This window comes from Varanus komodoensis, unplaced genomic scaffold (genome assembly GCF_004798865.1).
Source record: "Varanus komodoensis strain SLA01 unplaced genomic scaffold, ASM479886v1 scaffold32, whole genome shotgun sequence".
NCBI classification, from domain to species: domain Eukaryota; kingdom Metazoa; phylum Chordata; class Lepidosauria; order Squamata; family Varanidae; genus Varanus; species Varanus komodoensis.
Genome location: NW_025335798.1, coordinates 86,416 through 104,634, shown reverse-complemented (window position 1 = coordinate 104,634; position 18,219 = coordinate 86,416). Strand labels below are relative to the sequence as shown.

The following is an 18,219-nucleotide window of genomic DNA, read 5'->3' as shown; positions in this document are numbered from 1 at the left end:
TTTTGAAATAAACCAAATGCCAAGTTTTAATTGAAAAGAGTCTCCCTCTGTCTCTCTTCTGTGCTTTTTGTCAACCGGAGCAGTAAAAGCAGATGCGTTATAAGGCATGGTAGAAGTAACATGCTGTAATAATTGACACACAAGACATTTTTGAGATAAACCTATGATGCTGATGGACCCTGTCAGACTATGAGATCTGGACAGCACCTGGCCCATGTCTCAATCCAGCCTTGCTTACCAGGTAAAGACGAATTATTTGCTTACAATATGTATATACCTCAAGATATTAAAAATCTTCAGCTTCACACACAATATTAAAATCATATTGAAATACAATATTAAGATATTACTGAAAGCAATTTAAACTGAATCAACAAAACTAATTTCTTTATAACAGCACAGGTTAGGGTTAGGGTTATAGGGCAGAGAAGCCATCAGTGAAAAAGAGAGTTTTTAGGAGGTCTTCACAATGTCCCATAGTGTGTGCTTCCCGAACTGCACAGCAACCCATTCTGTCAGCACAATTTCCTTTGCGATGTTTAAAGGGAAGTGTAAGGAGCCCAAACTGTATTTTGTAAATATGCTTGCTGATTTGCTAATGCAAGGGACTAAAACCTCTGAAAGAAGCTTCATTACATAAATGCTCCAGGACAGGGTATTTTGTGCAAACCAGGCTTCCTGCAACATTTGTGAGCAGGGCACTGTGCCACAGGGCAGCAGGAGGCAACCGCCTGGCCTCCCGAGCCTTTGGCCCGCAACTCCTCTCAGCACCAGCCAGCGTGGTCAGCAGTAAGGGAATTGTAGTCCGAAGGTTAGGGAGGGCGCTTGCTGCAGTTGCTCCTGTTGTGTCTGTACATAAAGTGCAATAAAATGCAATATAAAATACTGCTTCAAGAAGATCCATGACACTAGTTTTGTTTTTCTACTGTACAAAAATAAAATAAAATAAGAAAAAAGAAAAGAAAGAAAACTGAAGCACAAAACATTCAAAGGGGTAGGGTGTGTGTGTGTGTGTTTAGGGAAATAAACAGCAACACAGATGTACTTCTTTGGACCCACATCCTCCTATTCCAGCAACAACTCTCACAGCGAATCAAATGACTTGAAGGTGATGACTAAGAAGAGAGAATCCATGTAACCATAAAAACCATGATCACAATAAGAATTAAAATACTACAAGCTATTATTACCATATTGTGTTTTTGTACCACCTATACCCAATGTTCCCTAGGTGGTTCATAACATTTGAAGTCATCCATCCAGATTTCAACCAGGGCCAATCCTACTTAGCTTCCAATATTAGACAGGATCAGGCATTTCGAGCTATATAGAAGCTGTATTCTCAGGGCCACACAGAGAAGCAGTCTTGCTAACACAGGAATATACTATGCAGTATAACTGCTATTATCCTCACTGTTTCGTTCTGATCAGAGGGGACAGGTTCTCTCTCCATTCCTCACCATGAAATGTAGAAAGATAGCAAGCTCCCACCACAGGATGAAGCCTTAGAAGAGCCTTGATGAGGCAGACTGGTGGGACACATCCAGCCACAACACAGGTCTAGGTCACATTCCCATCCAGGTCACCACTACAGCTGAGCTGTAACTTTTACCAAGGATGAAGGCACGTGTAGACCTGCTGTCTCAATAATGCTTTAGGGCAAGTTTGTGGATTTCTCAATAAAGCAAAAAGCTACTTTCTATCTGAAATCTGCGTAAAACTCTTGATGGGGATGCTCCACAGACATCCATGCTGCGTGTAAGTCATCTCGGCAACAGTTCACAGTGGTAGTGGCGAGACACGAAAGAGCCAGAGTTGAAACACTGCGTAACCCTGCTCTCAGCTGTGAACTGAACTCATCTGTCCTCTAGTCTCCTTACCCACAGAATCAACCTCTTATGGCCATATAAATCTTGACAATGCTTTATTCTTGTAATTTGACTTATTTTATTTTCTGAACAGAGCTATACAATTCAAGAAGAAGATAATATTTCAAAGTGATAAGCACAGTCACAGAAGCAACATACTCAACAGAAAGTAAATAATCAAACGAACAAATAACAATGGAACATGTCCATGAAGTTTCAGAGTATCAAGTAATAATAAAATCTAGACTATCCAGCTTCTAATCAACAACATGAGGAAAACTTGTGCACAGTGAAATGTGGACTGAGATGGTGGCTGGCGAGGTGCTCCAGCTGCCTGCTTGTCTCACCCGCACCAGTTCTTCCTCAGTGGGAGAAGAGGCACCATGGGAGAAATGATACCATCCTTATTCTGTGAATGAGGCCACGTGATGGTGCTTTAAAAGCTTCTTCTGGAAGTCCTAATCATGCCAGAAATATACTTCATCTGGTGCTTGTTTTCATGTATAGCACAACCATGGAGCACTTACACTTTACAAGAAACCCTTATCCGGCCTAAGACTCTCTTCAGTGCATCCTTCACTTCCTTGTTCCTCAGGCTATAGATCAGTGGATTTAGCATAGGGATCACCACTGTGTAGAACACCGAGATCACTTTGTCTCGGCCCAGTGAATAGCTTGAAATGGGCCGGACGTACATGAATACGGTGGTTCCGTAGAAAACCAAGACAGCTGTCAAGTGGGAGGCGCATGTGGAGAAAGCTTTGCGCCTGCCTTCTGATGAGCGGATCCGTAGGATGGTGGAGATGATGTAGACATAGGAGATGAGGATCTCTATTGTGGTGCAGATGCCATGAAAGGTGCCAAAAGTGTACAGCACAATCTCGTTGCTGTACGTGTCAGTGCAGGAGAGCATGATCAGTGGAGGAATATCACAGAAATAATGATCAATGATATTGGAGCCACAGAAAGAAAGTCTAAAGGTAGAGATGGTTTGTGCAAGGGCATGGATGAAGCCTATCAGATAGCAGATGCCCACCAGCTGGCCACAGATTTCCTTTGTTATGATCCTTGTATAGAGTAGTGGGTTACAAATTGCCACATATCGGTCATAGGCCATGACAGCCAGCAGAAGGCACTCTGCACTTGCAGTAAGGACAAAGGTAAACAACTGCGCAATGCAACCGCCAAACGAAATGGCTTTCTTCACAGAGAAAAAATCCACCAGGGTTTTAGGAGTTATGGTTGAGGAATAGCAGAAGTCCACGAAAGCCAAGTTGCTGAGGAAATAGTACATGGGGGTGTGGAGGCGAGAGTCAATTCTGATCAAGATGATCATCCCAAGGTTCCCTACACAGGTGATCAGATATATCACCAGGAAAAAAAGGAAGCAACCCATCACCATGTTGGGATTTGCTGTGAGCCCTGAGAGGAGAAAATCTGTCACTACAGTATGATTTTCTCCTGCCATCCTGTTGAGTGGCCTCTCCCTCTCAGAAAAATGAAAGCAAGATAGTTTTTAGTTGGGATGAGTTCCACTAAGGACCAATTAGTATTCTTGCTTCTTGCTGCCTCATGCCAGTGGATTTGGGAATGGATGTCTCCATCTGTGGACAAAATGATGCACATGTTAATGCCAGAGAAAGCTCAGTTTCTTTCAGAAAAGAATGCCATAATTTTGTAACTTGGCAGTCACCAAGAAATAATTTTTGCCAAGAAGGTATAGAATGAATGTTCACTCTCATCCCAATTTTCTCAGCATGCATGCTCTTTATTTTTCTTTTATATTATCATTCTAATTTTTAAACAGAACCCAATAAATGATAATATTTAATAATGCTGGTGGTACTTCACTACCAAACAAAATCAGCACTGCACACATTCTGTTTTCAAATACTGTTGAAACAAATATGCCAGCAACTGTACTGAGACTACAGTCAAACTGTTGTTGTTTTCCCTCTTTAAAGACTCAGTTGACACATACATTTTCTAATGCCAATACTTCCAAACTCTAATTATTTTTAAAATGATGCTTAAGGGTTACCAATCATATGCAATTGAAGATGATTTTATTAAAAATGCATCACATAGGACAAAAGGTACATTGGTGTTACTCTTATTTTTATTGGTAATTTTCTTGCCATCTGTTCTGAAATATCTGGATTATTGATGAAACACTGCAGTTGCAATTCTTGAAACTACAGCTTTGATCCAGATTAAGTTTACTAAATTAGTTCCCACTGAAATCAAAATCTGAGTCAAGAGAATCCTTTCCCATTGATTTCAGTTGGCTCTAATGCCAGTTAAATTACAGCAGAATCCTATGTATGTGCAGTCACAGGTGAGTCCACTGAGTTTGCAAGTAAATAATAATAGGATTGCAGGTTTCATCCTGATGCAACCCAATTATTTTTTAATCAATACAAGGACTTATAATAAATAAAAAGAAACAAACACACACACAACAAACAAATACACAAAATTTCACACATGCAATAATTCAACATTCCTTTCCAACCTGGAAGAAGTAAAAATAAAAGTTACCCTCTACTTTTTTCCTGATGAGATTTTAATCTATTTGGTGGCCTCCTCTGTCAAAGAACAAGATTCAAATTAGTCACCCAGATGGATGGCTCCTCTCTGTCTTGCTGCTTCTTCAGAATTGCTCCCTTTCCTTCCAATTCAGATCTACACTGGCCCTTCCATGGAATATGTTGCTTTCAGTTGGGCCCTGGTGGTCTTTTTATAACTCCTTTAATTATGTAATTATGGGGGTAATTATGTAGGCCAGGGTTCTGTAACCTGGTGCTCTTCAGATAGTAGGCACTGATATAAGAAGGTCTCATTGGCTGAATCAATTTTATGACTGTTTCAGTTCTACCATATGTTGGCTTCTTGTCTCAGCCAACATGTTTTGCATTTTGTGTTGGCCATGAAATTGTCTGGAGTTGTTTGGGTGGAGATGCAGGAAATGTGGTATAAGCTAGGAGTGTAGTAACAATCGAACTGCATTTGATAAATGCAGTCCAGTCCAAATCCATTCAGTTTTTATGCTCACAAAATGATTTTGATTGTGTGGATTATTTTTGCATGTGTGGGTACATAAAGAGATTTTAAACAAAGATTCTTCAAAGTGATTATGTGCATTTGCTTACTTCTAGTGAAAATAGGGATGAATCAGGGTCTGAAAGATGTTGCTACTCACTAGAATCCATGAACAATATTTTCTAAAAAAATACTGAAGCATTATCCTATTTCATGCATTTATAAACACAATCTTATATATGTCAACTCAAAAGTAAGCCCTATTGAGTTCAATGGGACTTATTTCCAGCTAAGTATGTATAGAATTGCTCCCTTCATCACTACCATTTTTTTTTTGTTTTTGTTTTTGGAAGTTAGGCAGAAATAGCACACCAAGGGTATAATCTTGTGCAATGTTTAGCCCAAAAAAGTCCTGCAATTTCCAGCATGCCCCTGACACCCATGGGCAGGATTGTGCCCCACTGATGAACTCTGACCACACTTATCTGTTTTGGATAAACCATGATACACTGCCATATAAATCAGATCAAAAGTAAAGAAAAGCATTTGATCCATATACAGTTGATCTGAAATGCACTGGCATGAGGCACATGAATAATGGTGAGAAATGGTGTTTCTTTATTAGACTTATATGCTGCCCTTTTCTTTGTTAAATAATTCAAAGCAGCTTACATCATTCTCCTCCTCCTGCTCTCAATCTTATCCCCACAACAACAACCCTGTGAGGTAAGTTGGGCTGAGAGTTTGTGACTGCCTAAAGTCACCCAGTTGAGCTGAGGTCACCTGAGTCCCCATCTTGCAGTCCAGGTTGGATACGGATTCAATGTTGCTTAGGCTAGATCCATTGCAATTAATGGGAGTTAACTTAGTGGATCTACAAATAAGTGTAGTTTAATCCAGAGCCAACTCAAGCATTGAAAAAATATAACTGTAAGTGCACATACAGAAAGCAGCATATCAAAATGGCCGCTATGTTGCAGTCGTTAAAAGAATTAGAAACTTTACATTGTAATCCTGTACTTATGTATTCATGATTAACAACCATGGAACTCTGTGGGATTTATCACTAAGCAGATATGCAAAGGTTTGCAGTGTGAAAGAACATTATCAAATGTTCTTCCTAAAGGGAATTATATCAAATACTAAAATCAAAGTGATGGTGGTAAATAAAAGATTTTAAATCAACGACTGAATTAATTATCTTGCTTATACAAAAGTTACAAGAAATGTTCAAAGATCAGAGTATAAAAGGAACAGTGTATTGGGTTGAGGGATGAAATTGCTCAAAGAAAAGGTGATACATTCTCATCTGTTCTCATTGAAAAATGAAAACATGCCATAATTTTGTCCATAGAACAAAGACGTTTATGCACATGTATAAATGTGGTGCATATAATATTGGCCCAGACTGCTAGCTATATCTGAAAAAGGAAGCCCCAGAGAAGATAAATTTTCCTTGTCTAACTCGGCCAACAATATTAGCCCACACAATGTTTATTTACTCTTACATTTGTCAATCATTTGTGGTCTCAAAGGGAAAAAATGGCAACAATATTTATGATTTTTTCAGTTGTTCACCTAGATACTTAGCTTTCCACAGGTGAACAGATGAGTGAGACTTTCCAGTCCTAATCTAATTACTTACTTCCCCAGTCCTCATGCATTTTTCTTACCATGCTCCTTTAAGAGTATGTGCAGTGCTATTCTTCATTTTTCGAAGACGCAGTTCCTATTTTCCCTGCATTTTTTCTTGTGCCAAAGATGGAAGCTGCTGTCAACTTCACTGCCACTGTGCTGACTTTCAGAAAGAAGTTGATGAAGTTACCTTACAACAATTGGCTTGAGGACCAGAGTGGTATCAAATCAAATTTCAGCTTATTCAGAGTGCTGGTCTGCTGCCTGATTGATCAATCGCTATGAAAAAGATTAATTTGCAAATTAGATCCATAATGTATCATTATTCCACCCTCTTGAATGAAAGTTGTTTTTCCTTAGATTTTTGGAAAACACAGAAACAAGTAACCAGGCATCTTCCTTTTAACACATTACTATCAAGCTCCCAGTCCTTTCCAGCTCCAAGGTAAAAACCTTGAATTTTGTCCCTTTACAACTCAAGACTCAAGATGCAGAATCTTCTGCTCTTCTGTGCTAACTATTCTGTTTTACAGCTACCCATGAGGTTTATGGTTATGCTTCTGCACTATGCTTCTCTGCCTCCAGTGTCCTGAGACTTCAGACTTCAGTCTTCCAAGAAGGAGGACATTGGAGGTGTGCGCCGTTGCTTTTCATAAAAGGTTTATTTATGTTGGGTTCAGGATGAGTGTTCAAATCTACCTTCCCTTCAGACTTCTGCTTCTCTCTTGGCTCTCTAGTGTTTACCTCAGGGATCCAAAGTCCTCTTCACCTCCTCCTTCTCTCCAGCCTGACTCCCTGCTACCCGAAGGACTCACTTGGCCCCTTCCCTTGTTCTAGCAGAACGAGAACCACCAGTTCAGAAGCATGTGTGTGTATGTAAGAATCCTGAATTGCTTTGGGATCAGAGGCACTGAGTTATAAGGGGTCTCTGAAAGGTAATTTAGACTGACCCCAAAATACATAGCAATATACTTCTAAAAAAATTGGCCCATAGAAGCCCCACAAGAAACCTCATTTGCATTTGGGGAAATGATGCCATTAGGATTATAGCTGATGGTTCAAGAAATGGGAGAGCCACAACATGCCAGTGTGGTGTAGTGGTTAAGAGCCTGGGACTGGGACTCAGACGCCCTGGGTTCTAGTCCCTGCTCAGCCATGGAGCCAGCTGGGTAACTTTGAGCCAGTCACAGACTCTCAGCCCAACCTACCTCACAGGGTTGTTGTTATGGGGATAAGATGGAGGAGGTGAATGCTGTAAGCTGCCTTGAGCCCTTTGTAGGAAAAAGGCAGGATATAAATCGAAAAACAAACAAACAAACAAACATGTGTTCTGGATCCTTGTCTTTCCTGGCTCATAAAAGCAGCCAGATGGGGACTGGCCAGGTGTGTCAAGGCAGGGTCCCAACCTGCCTGGAGGAGGCCTGGTGAGACCCTTGCTGCAGAAGCCCTCTCTGGGTCTCACTGTCTTGGCTAATTATTGGCCAGTCTCCAATATTCCATTTTTGGGTGAGGCATTGGAGCACTTGATGGCCTCCCAACGCCAGGGATTCCTGGATGAGACTGAGTATCCAGGTCTACATCATTCTGGATTCTGACCTGGTTATGGGACATAGTTTTGGTTGCCTTGGTGGATGACTTACACCAGGAAACAGATGGTGAGGGTGTGGGGGAGTGTGTCCCTGTCACTTCTGCTGGACCTCTCGGTGGCTTTTGATAGCATTGACCTTAGTATTTTTCTTGGCCACCTGTGAATAGGAAAGAATGCCCCACATTACTTTTCTTGAAAACAAGATGCATGGGGGGCACATATCTCGTTTATAAGCAGCATTTGCTCCCAGGCAATTCCAGGAAGCACCGTTCTTGTTTTCCAGCAGCACTCATGGGTGGCAGGAAGTTCAGCATTGGCTACACCAGCATGGCAGGGAAATCTCTGTGGGGTTCCAGGGATGGCTCACTGTAGCCCTCAGCTCATGGCAGAAGGCCACCTGTGCCCTGCACCAATCAAGCGAAGGGATGGGCAATTGCATCTGGGCAGCTGGCATGGCTTATGATTTAGGCCATTTCCAGATTGCTTTGTGTCCTCTGTGACTCCCTGTAACCTGCCTAGGGAGGATGCCAAATCTGTCACTGCTTCCCAAATTTCTCATAATGGGAGAGCTTGACTGTAGTCTCCTTGCCAACTAGCACAGAACCCCACCATGTGTTTCAGGAGACCCGGGGCTAAACATTGTGGCTCTTCATTTCTGACTCTTACAGTCCCTTAGTAGTGCAGCTGGGCTTGCCTGCTTCAGATCAGGAGACTCTGTGGTTTATTTGTGCACCTTTCTCTCTTCACTCTTCTGTATCAAGCAGGACTTCAGCTCTACCCTGCAATGTTGCCAGTGGTGAGGAACGCGAGGCACCAGAACTGCCACTGCTAGGGGTGGGGAAGGCAAGGAGACACTGGAATTGTTGGTGGAAGCTGCTTCGGCCTTTCTCACAATCCCCACTTCCCACACCATTCACCTTCCCCTCAGTAGCTTACTCTAAGAAGTCCTTCCTGGGAGGAAGGCAATGGTGGGGGCGGGGGGCGGCCATGGCAAGATTGGCAGCCTCCAGGGCTAGCTCTCCACCAACGTCTTGCTCTCAGAAAGTACCCCTCAGAGTAAGCAGTTGGGTCAGGTGGGCTCTGTTGACAGCCAAACCAGGAGGCTGCTGGTAGCTGCCCAGGCGATACTTTGCGCTGAGGAATCCTTAGAGCAAGATGCCAGGTGGAGAGCACTCTGGGGAGCTGTGCTGCTGGGCCTGTCTTGTTGCAGCCATGGCTGCAGAAGGAGAATACCTGGGGCGGCTCTTCAGAGCAGCCACTGAGCTGTGCCTGCCTTGGAGTGAGGCCCGGGATGGACAAGCAGTGTTTGCTCAATGAGCTTTTTGGACTGACTGCCCAGCGTTCGTCTCGCTTGCAGAGGCACGGGGCAGTGGCCACTGGGACCTATGGCCCTCCTGGTGGTGGGACACGTGAGATTCACCTCCCTTCCAGATCTGCCACCTGAGGCAGGGGATTCGCCCTGGACTGAGAAAGATGGCCCTGGCACCTTACAATTCAGGAGAAAAGCAGAGTTCAGTGAAGCACCCATAAATGCATGGATGCCCCCCATGAATCCTCAGAGCTCCAGGGCATTCTCCAGGAAGTGCCCATGCTATCACCTATTTTTCCCCAAGCCAATTCCTGTGTTCAGGGCATGTGGAAAACAAACTTGCACCTATTTGATCAGGCTGGGTAACACAGCCCATTGGTGACATGTGCTCCCTTTACTGATTTTATGACCCCATTAATCCGTGCCTTCTGCAATGTTTAAAGAAAGCAATGGGTTTGTGATATTAAAATTAGAAGCAGAGTTGTGTTCCCAACAGCCTCCCTAGAGTATGAGACAAGAAGAATTGTTTGTGTGCCTCACTTCTCTGTCTCTTTGTTTTGATTTTTAGAGTCCTATCACAAATTCAACAGCAGTCACATTTTTGGCAGTGATGTGTGCAGCGGTTCCAGGGTAGTGATTGGTTGCCCCACCGCTTGGAATTTCCCAAACTTGCATTAACAAACCTCAGTGGAATTCCATGTGGCAGATAAATGATAAATCTGAGAATTATTGCTGTATGTATGTATGTCAAGACATAATGAATGATTTATTTATTAGATTTCTATCCTACTTTTTTCTTATACAAACTCAAAGAGGCTGACACCATGCAACAAAGTTGTTTGTTCTTTGGGCTCAGTTCAAAGTGTTCACCTTAACCTTTAAAGCTTTATAAATGGTTATCTGAGGGAGCACATTCATTAGTAATCTGTCTACTTCGTGTAATCAGAAGGAGAGGCCCTTTTGAAGGCACCTGTGCTTGAAGAGGCCCACTTGTTATGCACATGGGAGAGGGCCTTTTCTTGTATTGCTCCCAAAGTTTGCAAAATACTCCCTTTGGAGCTGTGACTGGTCCTCACTCTTTGTGCATTCAGGAAGGAGTTTTTAATTTTGTTTTTAAAGGTTATTTTAAACATTTATTCATGTTTTTATCTGATTATGTTTTTACTTTCTGAAATCCTTGTAAACCACCTTGATTGGTACAGATATAACAACAAATAAGCAACAAGTAAGACCTTTTTAAAGTAGTGAAAAAGATCAGCCAAAAGCATCGAGGCATCTTCAGCAGTTGTTTTAATCCTTTCAGAATCTTTCTGCACTGAGAACCAAGTTTTCCTGCTTAACACTCTCTTCAAGGCATCCTTCACCTCCTTGTTTCTCAGGCTGTAGATCAAAGGATTCAACATGGGATTCACCACAGTGTAAAAGACTGAGACAACCCTGTCTTCAGTTGGTGAGGCGTCTGAGCTGGGTCGCATGTACATAAAAACAGCCGTTCCAAAAAATATCACAACAACCATCAAGATGCACAGGTGGAGAAGGCTTTGTGCCAGCCTTCGGCGGAATGGATTTTCAAGATGGCAGATACAATGTAGATATAAGAAATACATATTTCCAGTGTGATGAAGATCCCGTTAAAGATGCAGAAGGCAAACAGAATAATCTCGTTCATGCTGGTGTCAGTGCAGGAGATATTGAGAAGGGGAATCACATCACAGAAGAAATGGCTGATGACATTGGAGCAGCAGAAGGATAGGTGGAAAGCACAGCTTGTGTGTCTCATGGAAATCGCAAAGCCACAGATGTAAGAACCAAGAAGGAGCTTTAGGCAGAGTTGGTGGGACATGATGGCGTTATACAGCAAGGGGTTGCAGATGGCCACATACTGATCGTATGCCATTGTGGCCAGGAGGAAGCACTCGGTAGTCCAAATGCGATGAAGCTGTACATCTGAGCGGCACATCCGCCGAAGGTGATGCCCTTGCTCTCTGAGAAGAGGTTTGTCAGGGTCTTGGGGGTGACGGCCGAGGAATAACAGAAGTCCAAGAAAGCCAGGTGGCTGAGGAAGAAGTACACAGGCGTGTGCAGTCGGGGTTCCACCCTAATTAAAGTGATCATGCCCAGGTTCCCTATCACTGACCAAGTACAGAATTAGGAACACCACAAATAAAGCACCTTGAAGCTCTGGCCTGTCTGTCAGTCCCAGGAGGATGAATTCAGTCACAGTAGTATAGTTTTCCTCAGGCATTTCCTATAATGACAGGATGAATATGATGATGGACAGCTGAAAGGTAGAATGAGCAGCAGTGGGGGTTGTTTCTGCTATGCCCTCTATTGCTTGTGGCTTCTCATGGTGGATTTCTGGTGGAAGTTCAGTCGATGGGAATTGAGGGAGACCTGTGACCTGTTCCGGCCTTGTCACATGGTTGCAGTTGGTGTGGACTGATGCCAGTGTGCTCCATCTTTCTGAAAAATACAACCACAGCCGTGATGCGAATGACCTCACATCCCTGTGGGGGAACGTAACCCTCCAGCAGCCTCAGGGCTTGGCGCAAGAGCTGCAGTTCTCATGGCCTACACAACCTCCCTCCTACAGGGTGCCTTCCATTAACATTATTCTGATGATTGTTCTAATACAACAGAAGAACGGTGTGCAGAATCTGGGTGTCGCAGTGGGGGAGAAAGAGCTTATGCTTTAAAGTGACTTCTCCACACTTCAGGCCTAGAGGTGATTTAAATACAAACCACGGAGAGGGTAAGTGCCTCAGAATATTTTGTCTGGGTTCGTTGCAAAGGGCGACCTGTCCTCTCGCTTCTCTTTCCATCCAATAGGTTCTGTTTACTCAGGGTGCAACCTTATGCATGTTTAGATGGGGAAAAATGGGTTTGCAGCTGCCAGAATACTTCAGCTAGGACTTTTTCATCTAAAAGTGCACAGGGTTCCCTATTCATTTTTTCCTTTGATTTATACCACATTCTTCTACCATGCAAATGGCAGTCATGGTAGCCAACAACAAGAACCAGCATTCAAAACAGGGACAGAAGAGGAGGAAGGAGAGATTTATGGACCACCATTTCCTATGCTTTGCCAGGCGCGTCTTAGCAAAGTGGAAACATAAGAAAGCAGAATGAGGCTTTTTCCCCTTTTCATTTTTCCCTTTTTATTTGGGCTTTTTTGAAGTCACCAATGAGTGTTATTATTACTAGGTATAACCTTTACAGCCTTATCAGTCTCCATTAAAATGGGCTTCTGACAAGCATATTGTGTGAGCAATTGAATGTTTGATAAAAGGCAAACGAAATAATATAGCCAAAAGCAGTAAACAAAAAACAAGCTATTACCTCCATAAGATCAGCTCCTATAAGTAGCTTACACAGAAGACTGTTGCAATGCCAACCCCCTCCCCACACGGCATTTCATCTCTGCCTATTGCTCATCAAGGAAAGTATGCTCATTTTGTTCCAGACAATTGTATGGCTTAGCTTATATTGAATTATTTGTCCTTTTAGCACCTCTTCCTACCTCATCTGTCTGAAGTTTCCCTTCTCATTGCTTCTAATGGGAGGAAAAGAAACCATGCCAGCTCAAGGAAAATGAGGAGGAGGAGGAGGAGGAGGAGGAGCTGGAACCCAGAGTCATAGTGGAAAGAAAGAGTCAGAGCTGCTGGGACTCGAGAAGGGGTTGAAAGAGTGCTGGATCTATGATAGTTCACATTGCTCCGAGAAGGAGTCTAGATTAAATAAGGACACAGTTGGTTAAATGAGCTTGAACCCTGATTGTTTAATTTGTTGGTTACATGGATGTGTCTCTGTGCTTTGTATACCTTCAGATTTAAAACCCTTTCCCCCATTGCTCCTTTTCTTCAATAAACTAAACAATAAACATTATTTGAAATCTAGTGGCTTTTTTAATTTTGGGATTACTCCTCTCACATCGAATATACCCCCATCCCCATTGCCTAAAGTTGATACCTGAGACCCAGAGATGATTTTTTACCCGGTGGTGCTGGTAAAGGCCAGATGAAAGGAAGGGGAGGGCAAAGATGAGTGGGGCACATTATTTTCCCTGTTATGCCTTCCAGTCATGGGAAGGGATGCTGTCATCCTGGGGCAGCGAGCAAGTGCTATCCATGGTTGCGATACTATTCCTGGGTCATTGAGAGACCCCAGAAGGTGGATCTGGAAGGTCCTCTGCCCTTTTTCCATGGAAATTATCCTGTGGGGTTCCAGAAGGATCCACCACATCTCCCATGCTTTTAAACATCTACATGGAATTACCGGAAGGGTTCGTCAGTGCCTTGGAGGCAGGTGCCATCAGTTCCCTGGTTCCAACCAGTTCTCTTTCTTCTCTCCATTTGATACAGCTATGGTGGTTTTATCTTTGAATCTCTGCTCAGCATCAATAATGGCCTGAATGAAGGTGGGGAAATGGAAACTCTACCCTGGCATTATGGTGCTGTTCATGGTAGCTGTTCCTTGGATCCTTTAAAAACATAAATTCCACTCTCTGAGAGATCTGGAATGCCCATGGAGGGAGGGGGTTGTGACCTGGCATGCCTTCTCTTAGCTTCAGCTGATTCAGCAGTGGTGCCCCCTTTTATCATACTTGTATCTGTATTTTCACTGTATTTGTGAGAAATCATTGTGAACTGCCCAGAGAGCTTCAGCTACTGGGAGGTACAGAAAATCGTCACCGTCATTGCAACAGCAGAAAGACCTTGCTACCATGCATAACTAGCCTAACAGGAAACAGCTTGGACTACATTTGGTTGCTAATATGGAATCAAGTTGGTGTTTGTGGCATAGCACATTAGCATTGCAAGAGTTTGACTGGCTGTGAACTTATTTCTGGCCTGCATTAAAGAAGCTGGGGCCAAGTTCTAGATACTGGGAATGTAGTTCTTTAATAGTGAGCCTCCCGCAGCATGTAGCTCTTCATACATAGAAATGTAATAATAATAATAATAATAATAATAATAATAATAATAATAATACATGGAGGTGTAGCGAAGAGTCACATGAAAGCCTCCACCACCTCCATCAGAGATGGAACTGACTTTTAAGGCAATTCAGCCTTTTCAGGGTGGCTCCCCTCTCTGGCAGTTCTCTTTCATAAGATCCAGTTGCTGATGCTTTCAGAAGAGTAGTTCTGTTGTTCATTAAGTAAATTTTGGAGTTACTCTTGTCCTACTGTCTTAGTATATTTGCTAGGTATTGTCAGCTTTAAGCCTGAAGCCCTTTGTCTTCACAATGCAATGAGAAACTGAAAAGTTGTCAGACTTGCTGTGCTCCATGTGGACCCATAGAGAATGGCTCTTCTGCTTCCCTGCAGAATGAAAATTTCTGAGCTCTAGCAAAAGCTTAGCTTATGGTGCAATTAAGTAGAATGTTGAATGAGTTTTTAAAACATGCTGATTCGTATTTATGAGATGCTGCCTATGATATTGTAAGCATCTCTTTCACAAAATCATTTTTTAAAACATCACCAGATATCGAAACTATTAGAACATGCTACAGCAGAGAACAGGGTCTGGTGCCTTTTCAAAATCAAGTGTCCAGCCTGGTTCTATACGTGTTCATTCTCACTAAGTACATTCAAGGAAGACCTGCTCCCAGTAAGTGTTCACAGAATTAGTCTTTACTAATAATTAAGGGTCTGCTTTTTCCCATGTAGTATTAAGGTTTATAAAGCCTTGCAACACTCCCAGCTTGCAAACTGAAAAGGGCTCACATGCAGGCAGAGCTGGTCTCTTTCTACTTTGCTCTGGTTGCTTTGGGAGGGACCTGCTAGTCCTCTGAGACATCCTTAAGTGATTCTTGCAAATATGCTGAACTCAGGCTTAATTGAGATGTGATGGCTACAACCCCCCCCGCCCTGCTTTTTTTTTAGTTTGTTTGTGCACCCCATTCATTTATGAAGTCGGTGGTGGGTTGTGTGGGATGATTTCCATAAAGGTAGAATATGGCATTGCAAGCTGTGTGGTGCAGGGGTTAAATGCTGGACTGGGACTCAGGAGGTCTCAGTTCTGTCCCCACTCAGTCATGAAGCCCATTGGGTGACTCTGGGCCTCTCACAGACTCACACTCTAACCTACTTCACAGAGTTGTTGTTGTGAAGATAAAAAAGAGAAGAGGAGAACCTTATAAGCTGCCTTGGGTGCCTAGTAAGAGGAAGAAAGGCAGAGGATAAATACAATATAACAGCAATGTTGGGATAGGTCTCCTTTTCTTCTCCAGAGGCACAGCTCTTCACACATAGATTCCAACCCCACATCCTTATTTATTTATTTAAGGTATTTCTATACCATTTGATTAGACAAGCTCTCAGAATGGTGTACAGAATATATTTAAAACTATCAGATAACCACTGATTTAAAAACAGGTTTAAAACAAACTTCCTATCATAACACATCCATACAACAATGAAATTGGACGGGCTTATGATAAAACGATAATAAAACAATACATAGTAAAATAATAACTGCCGTTCCATCTGTACTAAAACAGTTTAAAAGCCAATATAAACCCATATAGCATAATCAAGAATTAAAATGGCAGGAAAATAAGATTGGTTTGACCTGGCACTGAAACATGTATAACGTTGGTGCCAGACATATTTCCCTTAGGAGCTCATTCCACAGATGGGGTGCCACAACCGAGAAGGCCCTTCCCCTCATAGCCACCACTTTACCCAACACTGAAATACCCAAAACTTAAGAAAGAGAGAGGAGAGTATCAGATTGGAACTCGGGGTGTGGGCAGGTCCCAGTCTTCACTCATGAAACTGCCTGGGTGACCCTAACTCAGTTCCTATCCATCAATTCATTTCTCATAGCCCTTGGTTTCCAGACCCACAAAGAAAAGAAGATGAGGCGAGAACATGATTGCTGTCACGCAGAAGATAAAGTGGAGTTGTCTGCTCTTCATCCAGAGTGCCAGACTTGAAGCAGTGGGAGAAAATTGCAGGGAAGCAGATTTCTGGTTAAACATTCAGCAGTGCAACGGTTTGCCTTCTCAAGTGGTAGGTTCTCCTTTGCTGGAGGTATCTGAGCAGAGGCCGAACAGCTCTCAATCAGGGATCCTGCACTGCAGGGGGTTGCTCCAGACAAGTTTCAAGCTCTATTCTCATCAGAGGAGGCTGGTGACTCCTAAACCATTAGGGCTGCTCATCCCTTGCAGCTGTTATCTCAAGCTTTATGGGACCTCAGGATAACATGGTGCTGAACTTCATCTCCCAAATAGGCTTCCATTGGAAAGCTCCTTTCCAGCCTGGAATAAAAACGGCAATAGATAGCATTGCATCATGGCGTTCATAGCATACAGACTTTTGTTGTTATTTTTGTTGCATACTTAGTTTGTACTGCTCAATGATTTCTGCATTCACTGAGAAGGAGTCTCATCCTCATGGATTTCCTCAAAGCCCCCTTCACCTCCTTGTTCCTCAGGCTGTAGATCAGAGGGTTCAACATCGGGACCACCACCGTGTAGAACACGCTTGCCGCTTGGTCTCAACCCAAGGAGTAGCTTGCGTTGGGACATAGATACGTAAATATCAGAGTCCCGTAGAAGTCTGTGACGGCTGTAAGGTGGGAGGTGCAAGTGGAGAAGGCCTTGTGTCTGCTGTGAGCAGAACGGATCTTCAGGATGGCAGACAGGATGGACAGGTAAGAGAAGAGGATGATGAGGAGGGAGCCGGCCGCCGTTAGCCCAGTCAGGAAAGAGATGATCATTTCGGTGTCGTGGAGCTAATAGGGGAGGGGTATCACAGAAGAAATGCCTGATGATGTTAGAGCCACAGTACTGCAGCCTGCTTAGGAAGCAGACTGTTATCATGGCGTTTGTGAAGCCGATGAGTGACGAGCCGGCGACCAGCGGGACGCAGACCTTCTTTGACACGACTGCAGAGCAGAGCAGTGGGTTGCAGATGGCCATGAAGTGGTCATAAGCCATTGCAGCCAGCAAGAAACACTCGGTGCACACCAAGGCGACGAAGAAGTAGAGCTGCGAAAAACACGCCTTGAAGGACATTGATTTCCCATCTGCTAGGAAGCTCATTAGTAATCTTGGGGTGACGACCGACGAGTAACAGATATCGACAATGGACAAGTTGCAGAGGAAGAAGTACATCGGAGTGTGAAGCTGGCTGCTGACCCTGATTAGCAAGATCACCCCCAGATTCCCCATCAGGGTGAAGATGCAGATCACGAGGAGCACCACAAACAGGGGAAACTGCTGCCCTGGACCCTCTGCGAATCCCAGCGGAACGAACTCCCTCACCATGGGGCAGTTCCCCTCTGTGGCTGTTTCGGCATTCTGAGCTCCGCAGAGCAAGGAAGGGGCCGTGATGCCAGCCACCCACTCCTCACACGGATATTTCAACTGTCGCAGTGAAACAGGCTCAGACAGGGTGCCCTGTCTAATGAAGCCTGTACTCAGGGAGGGTGGGAGAAGGTGAATTTTAACTCGGGGAAGGTAGACCTCCCCACATATGATGCAAGGCCACTCCTCTCAACGTGCCATCCTCTAGACTAGCGCAATGTGCCACGAGCATAAGAAAGGGTTTGGATCCAAGATCAAGGTTCTGCCTATGGGACCACAGCACTCAGGGTGCTGAGCACCCTCCAGATCTGTCCTCTGCTGGCAGAACCACAGTCTTGCATCCAACCCAGAGACCACACATTCAGCTCGTACAGATCCAGCCACACAATTGCATCCACAAATGGGACAAGATCATATCTGATTTGGAATCTAGAAGGCTGAGCCCACTCTTCAGAGCAGCC

The 18,219-nt window shown here is 43.7% G+C and overlaps 2 protein-coding genes and 1 pseudogene across 2 annotated transcripts; all 3 read right to left on the bottom strand.

The window, feature by feature from the left end:
- Nucleotides 1-2,391: 2,391 nt before the first annotated feature.
- Nucleotides 2,392-3,336, bottom strand: LOC123027418 (olfactory receptor 1038-like). The gene has a single exon (XM_044438283.1). It carries the CDS (start codon nucleotides 3,334-3,336, stop codon nucleotides 2,392-2,394), a length of 945 nt encoding a protein of 314 aa, XP_044294218.1.
- A 7,251-nt stretch (nucleotides 3,337-10,587) lies between these two features.
- Nucleotides 10,588-11,687, bottom strand: LOC123027519 (annotated as a pseudogene).
- Nucleotides 11,688-14,800: 3,113 nt separating this feature from the next.
- LOC123027378 (olfactory receptor 8I2-like) lies at nucleotides 14,801-17,719 on the bottom strand. The gene is given in 3 exon segments (XM_044438194.1): nucleotides 14,801-14,846; nucleotides 16,844-17,185; nucleotides 17,187-17,719. Coding segments are annotated over 3 exon segments (921 nt in total).
- Nucleotides 17,720-18,219: the final 500 nt, after the last annotated feature.

Coding starts and splice junctions, on each gene's coding strand:
- LOC123027418 (XM_044438283.1), bottom strand. CDS start 3,336: ATGGCAGGAGAAAATCATACTGTAGTGACAGATTTTCTCCTCTCAGGG.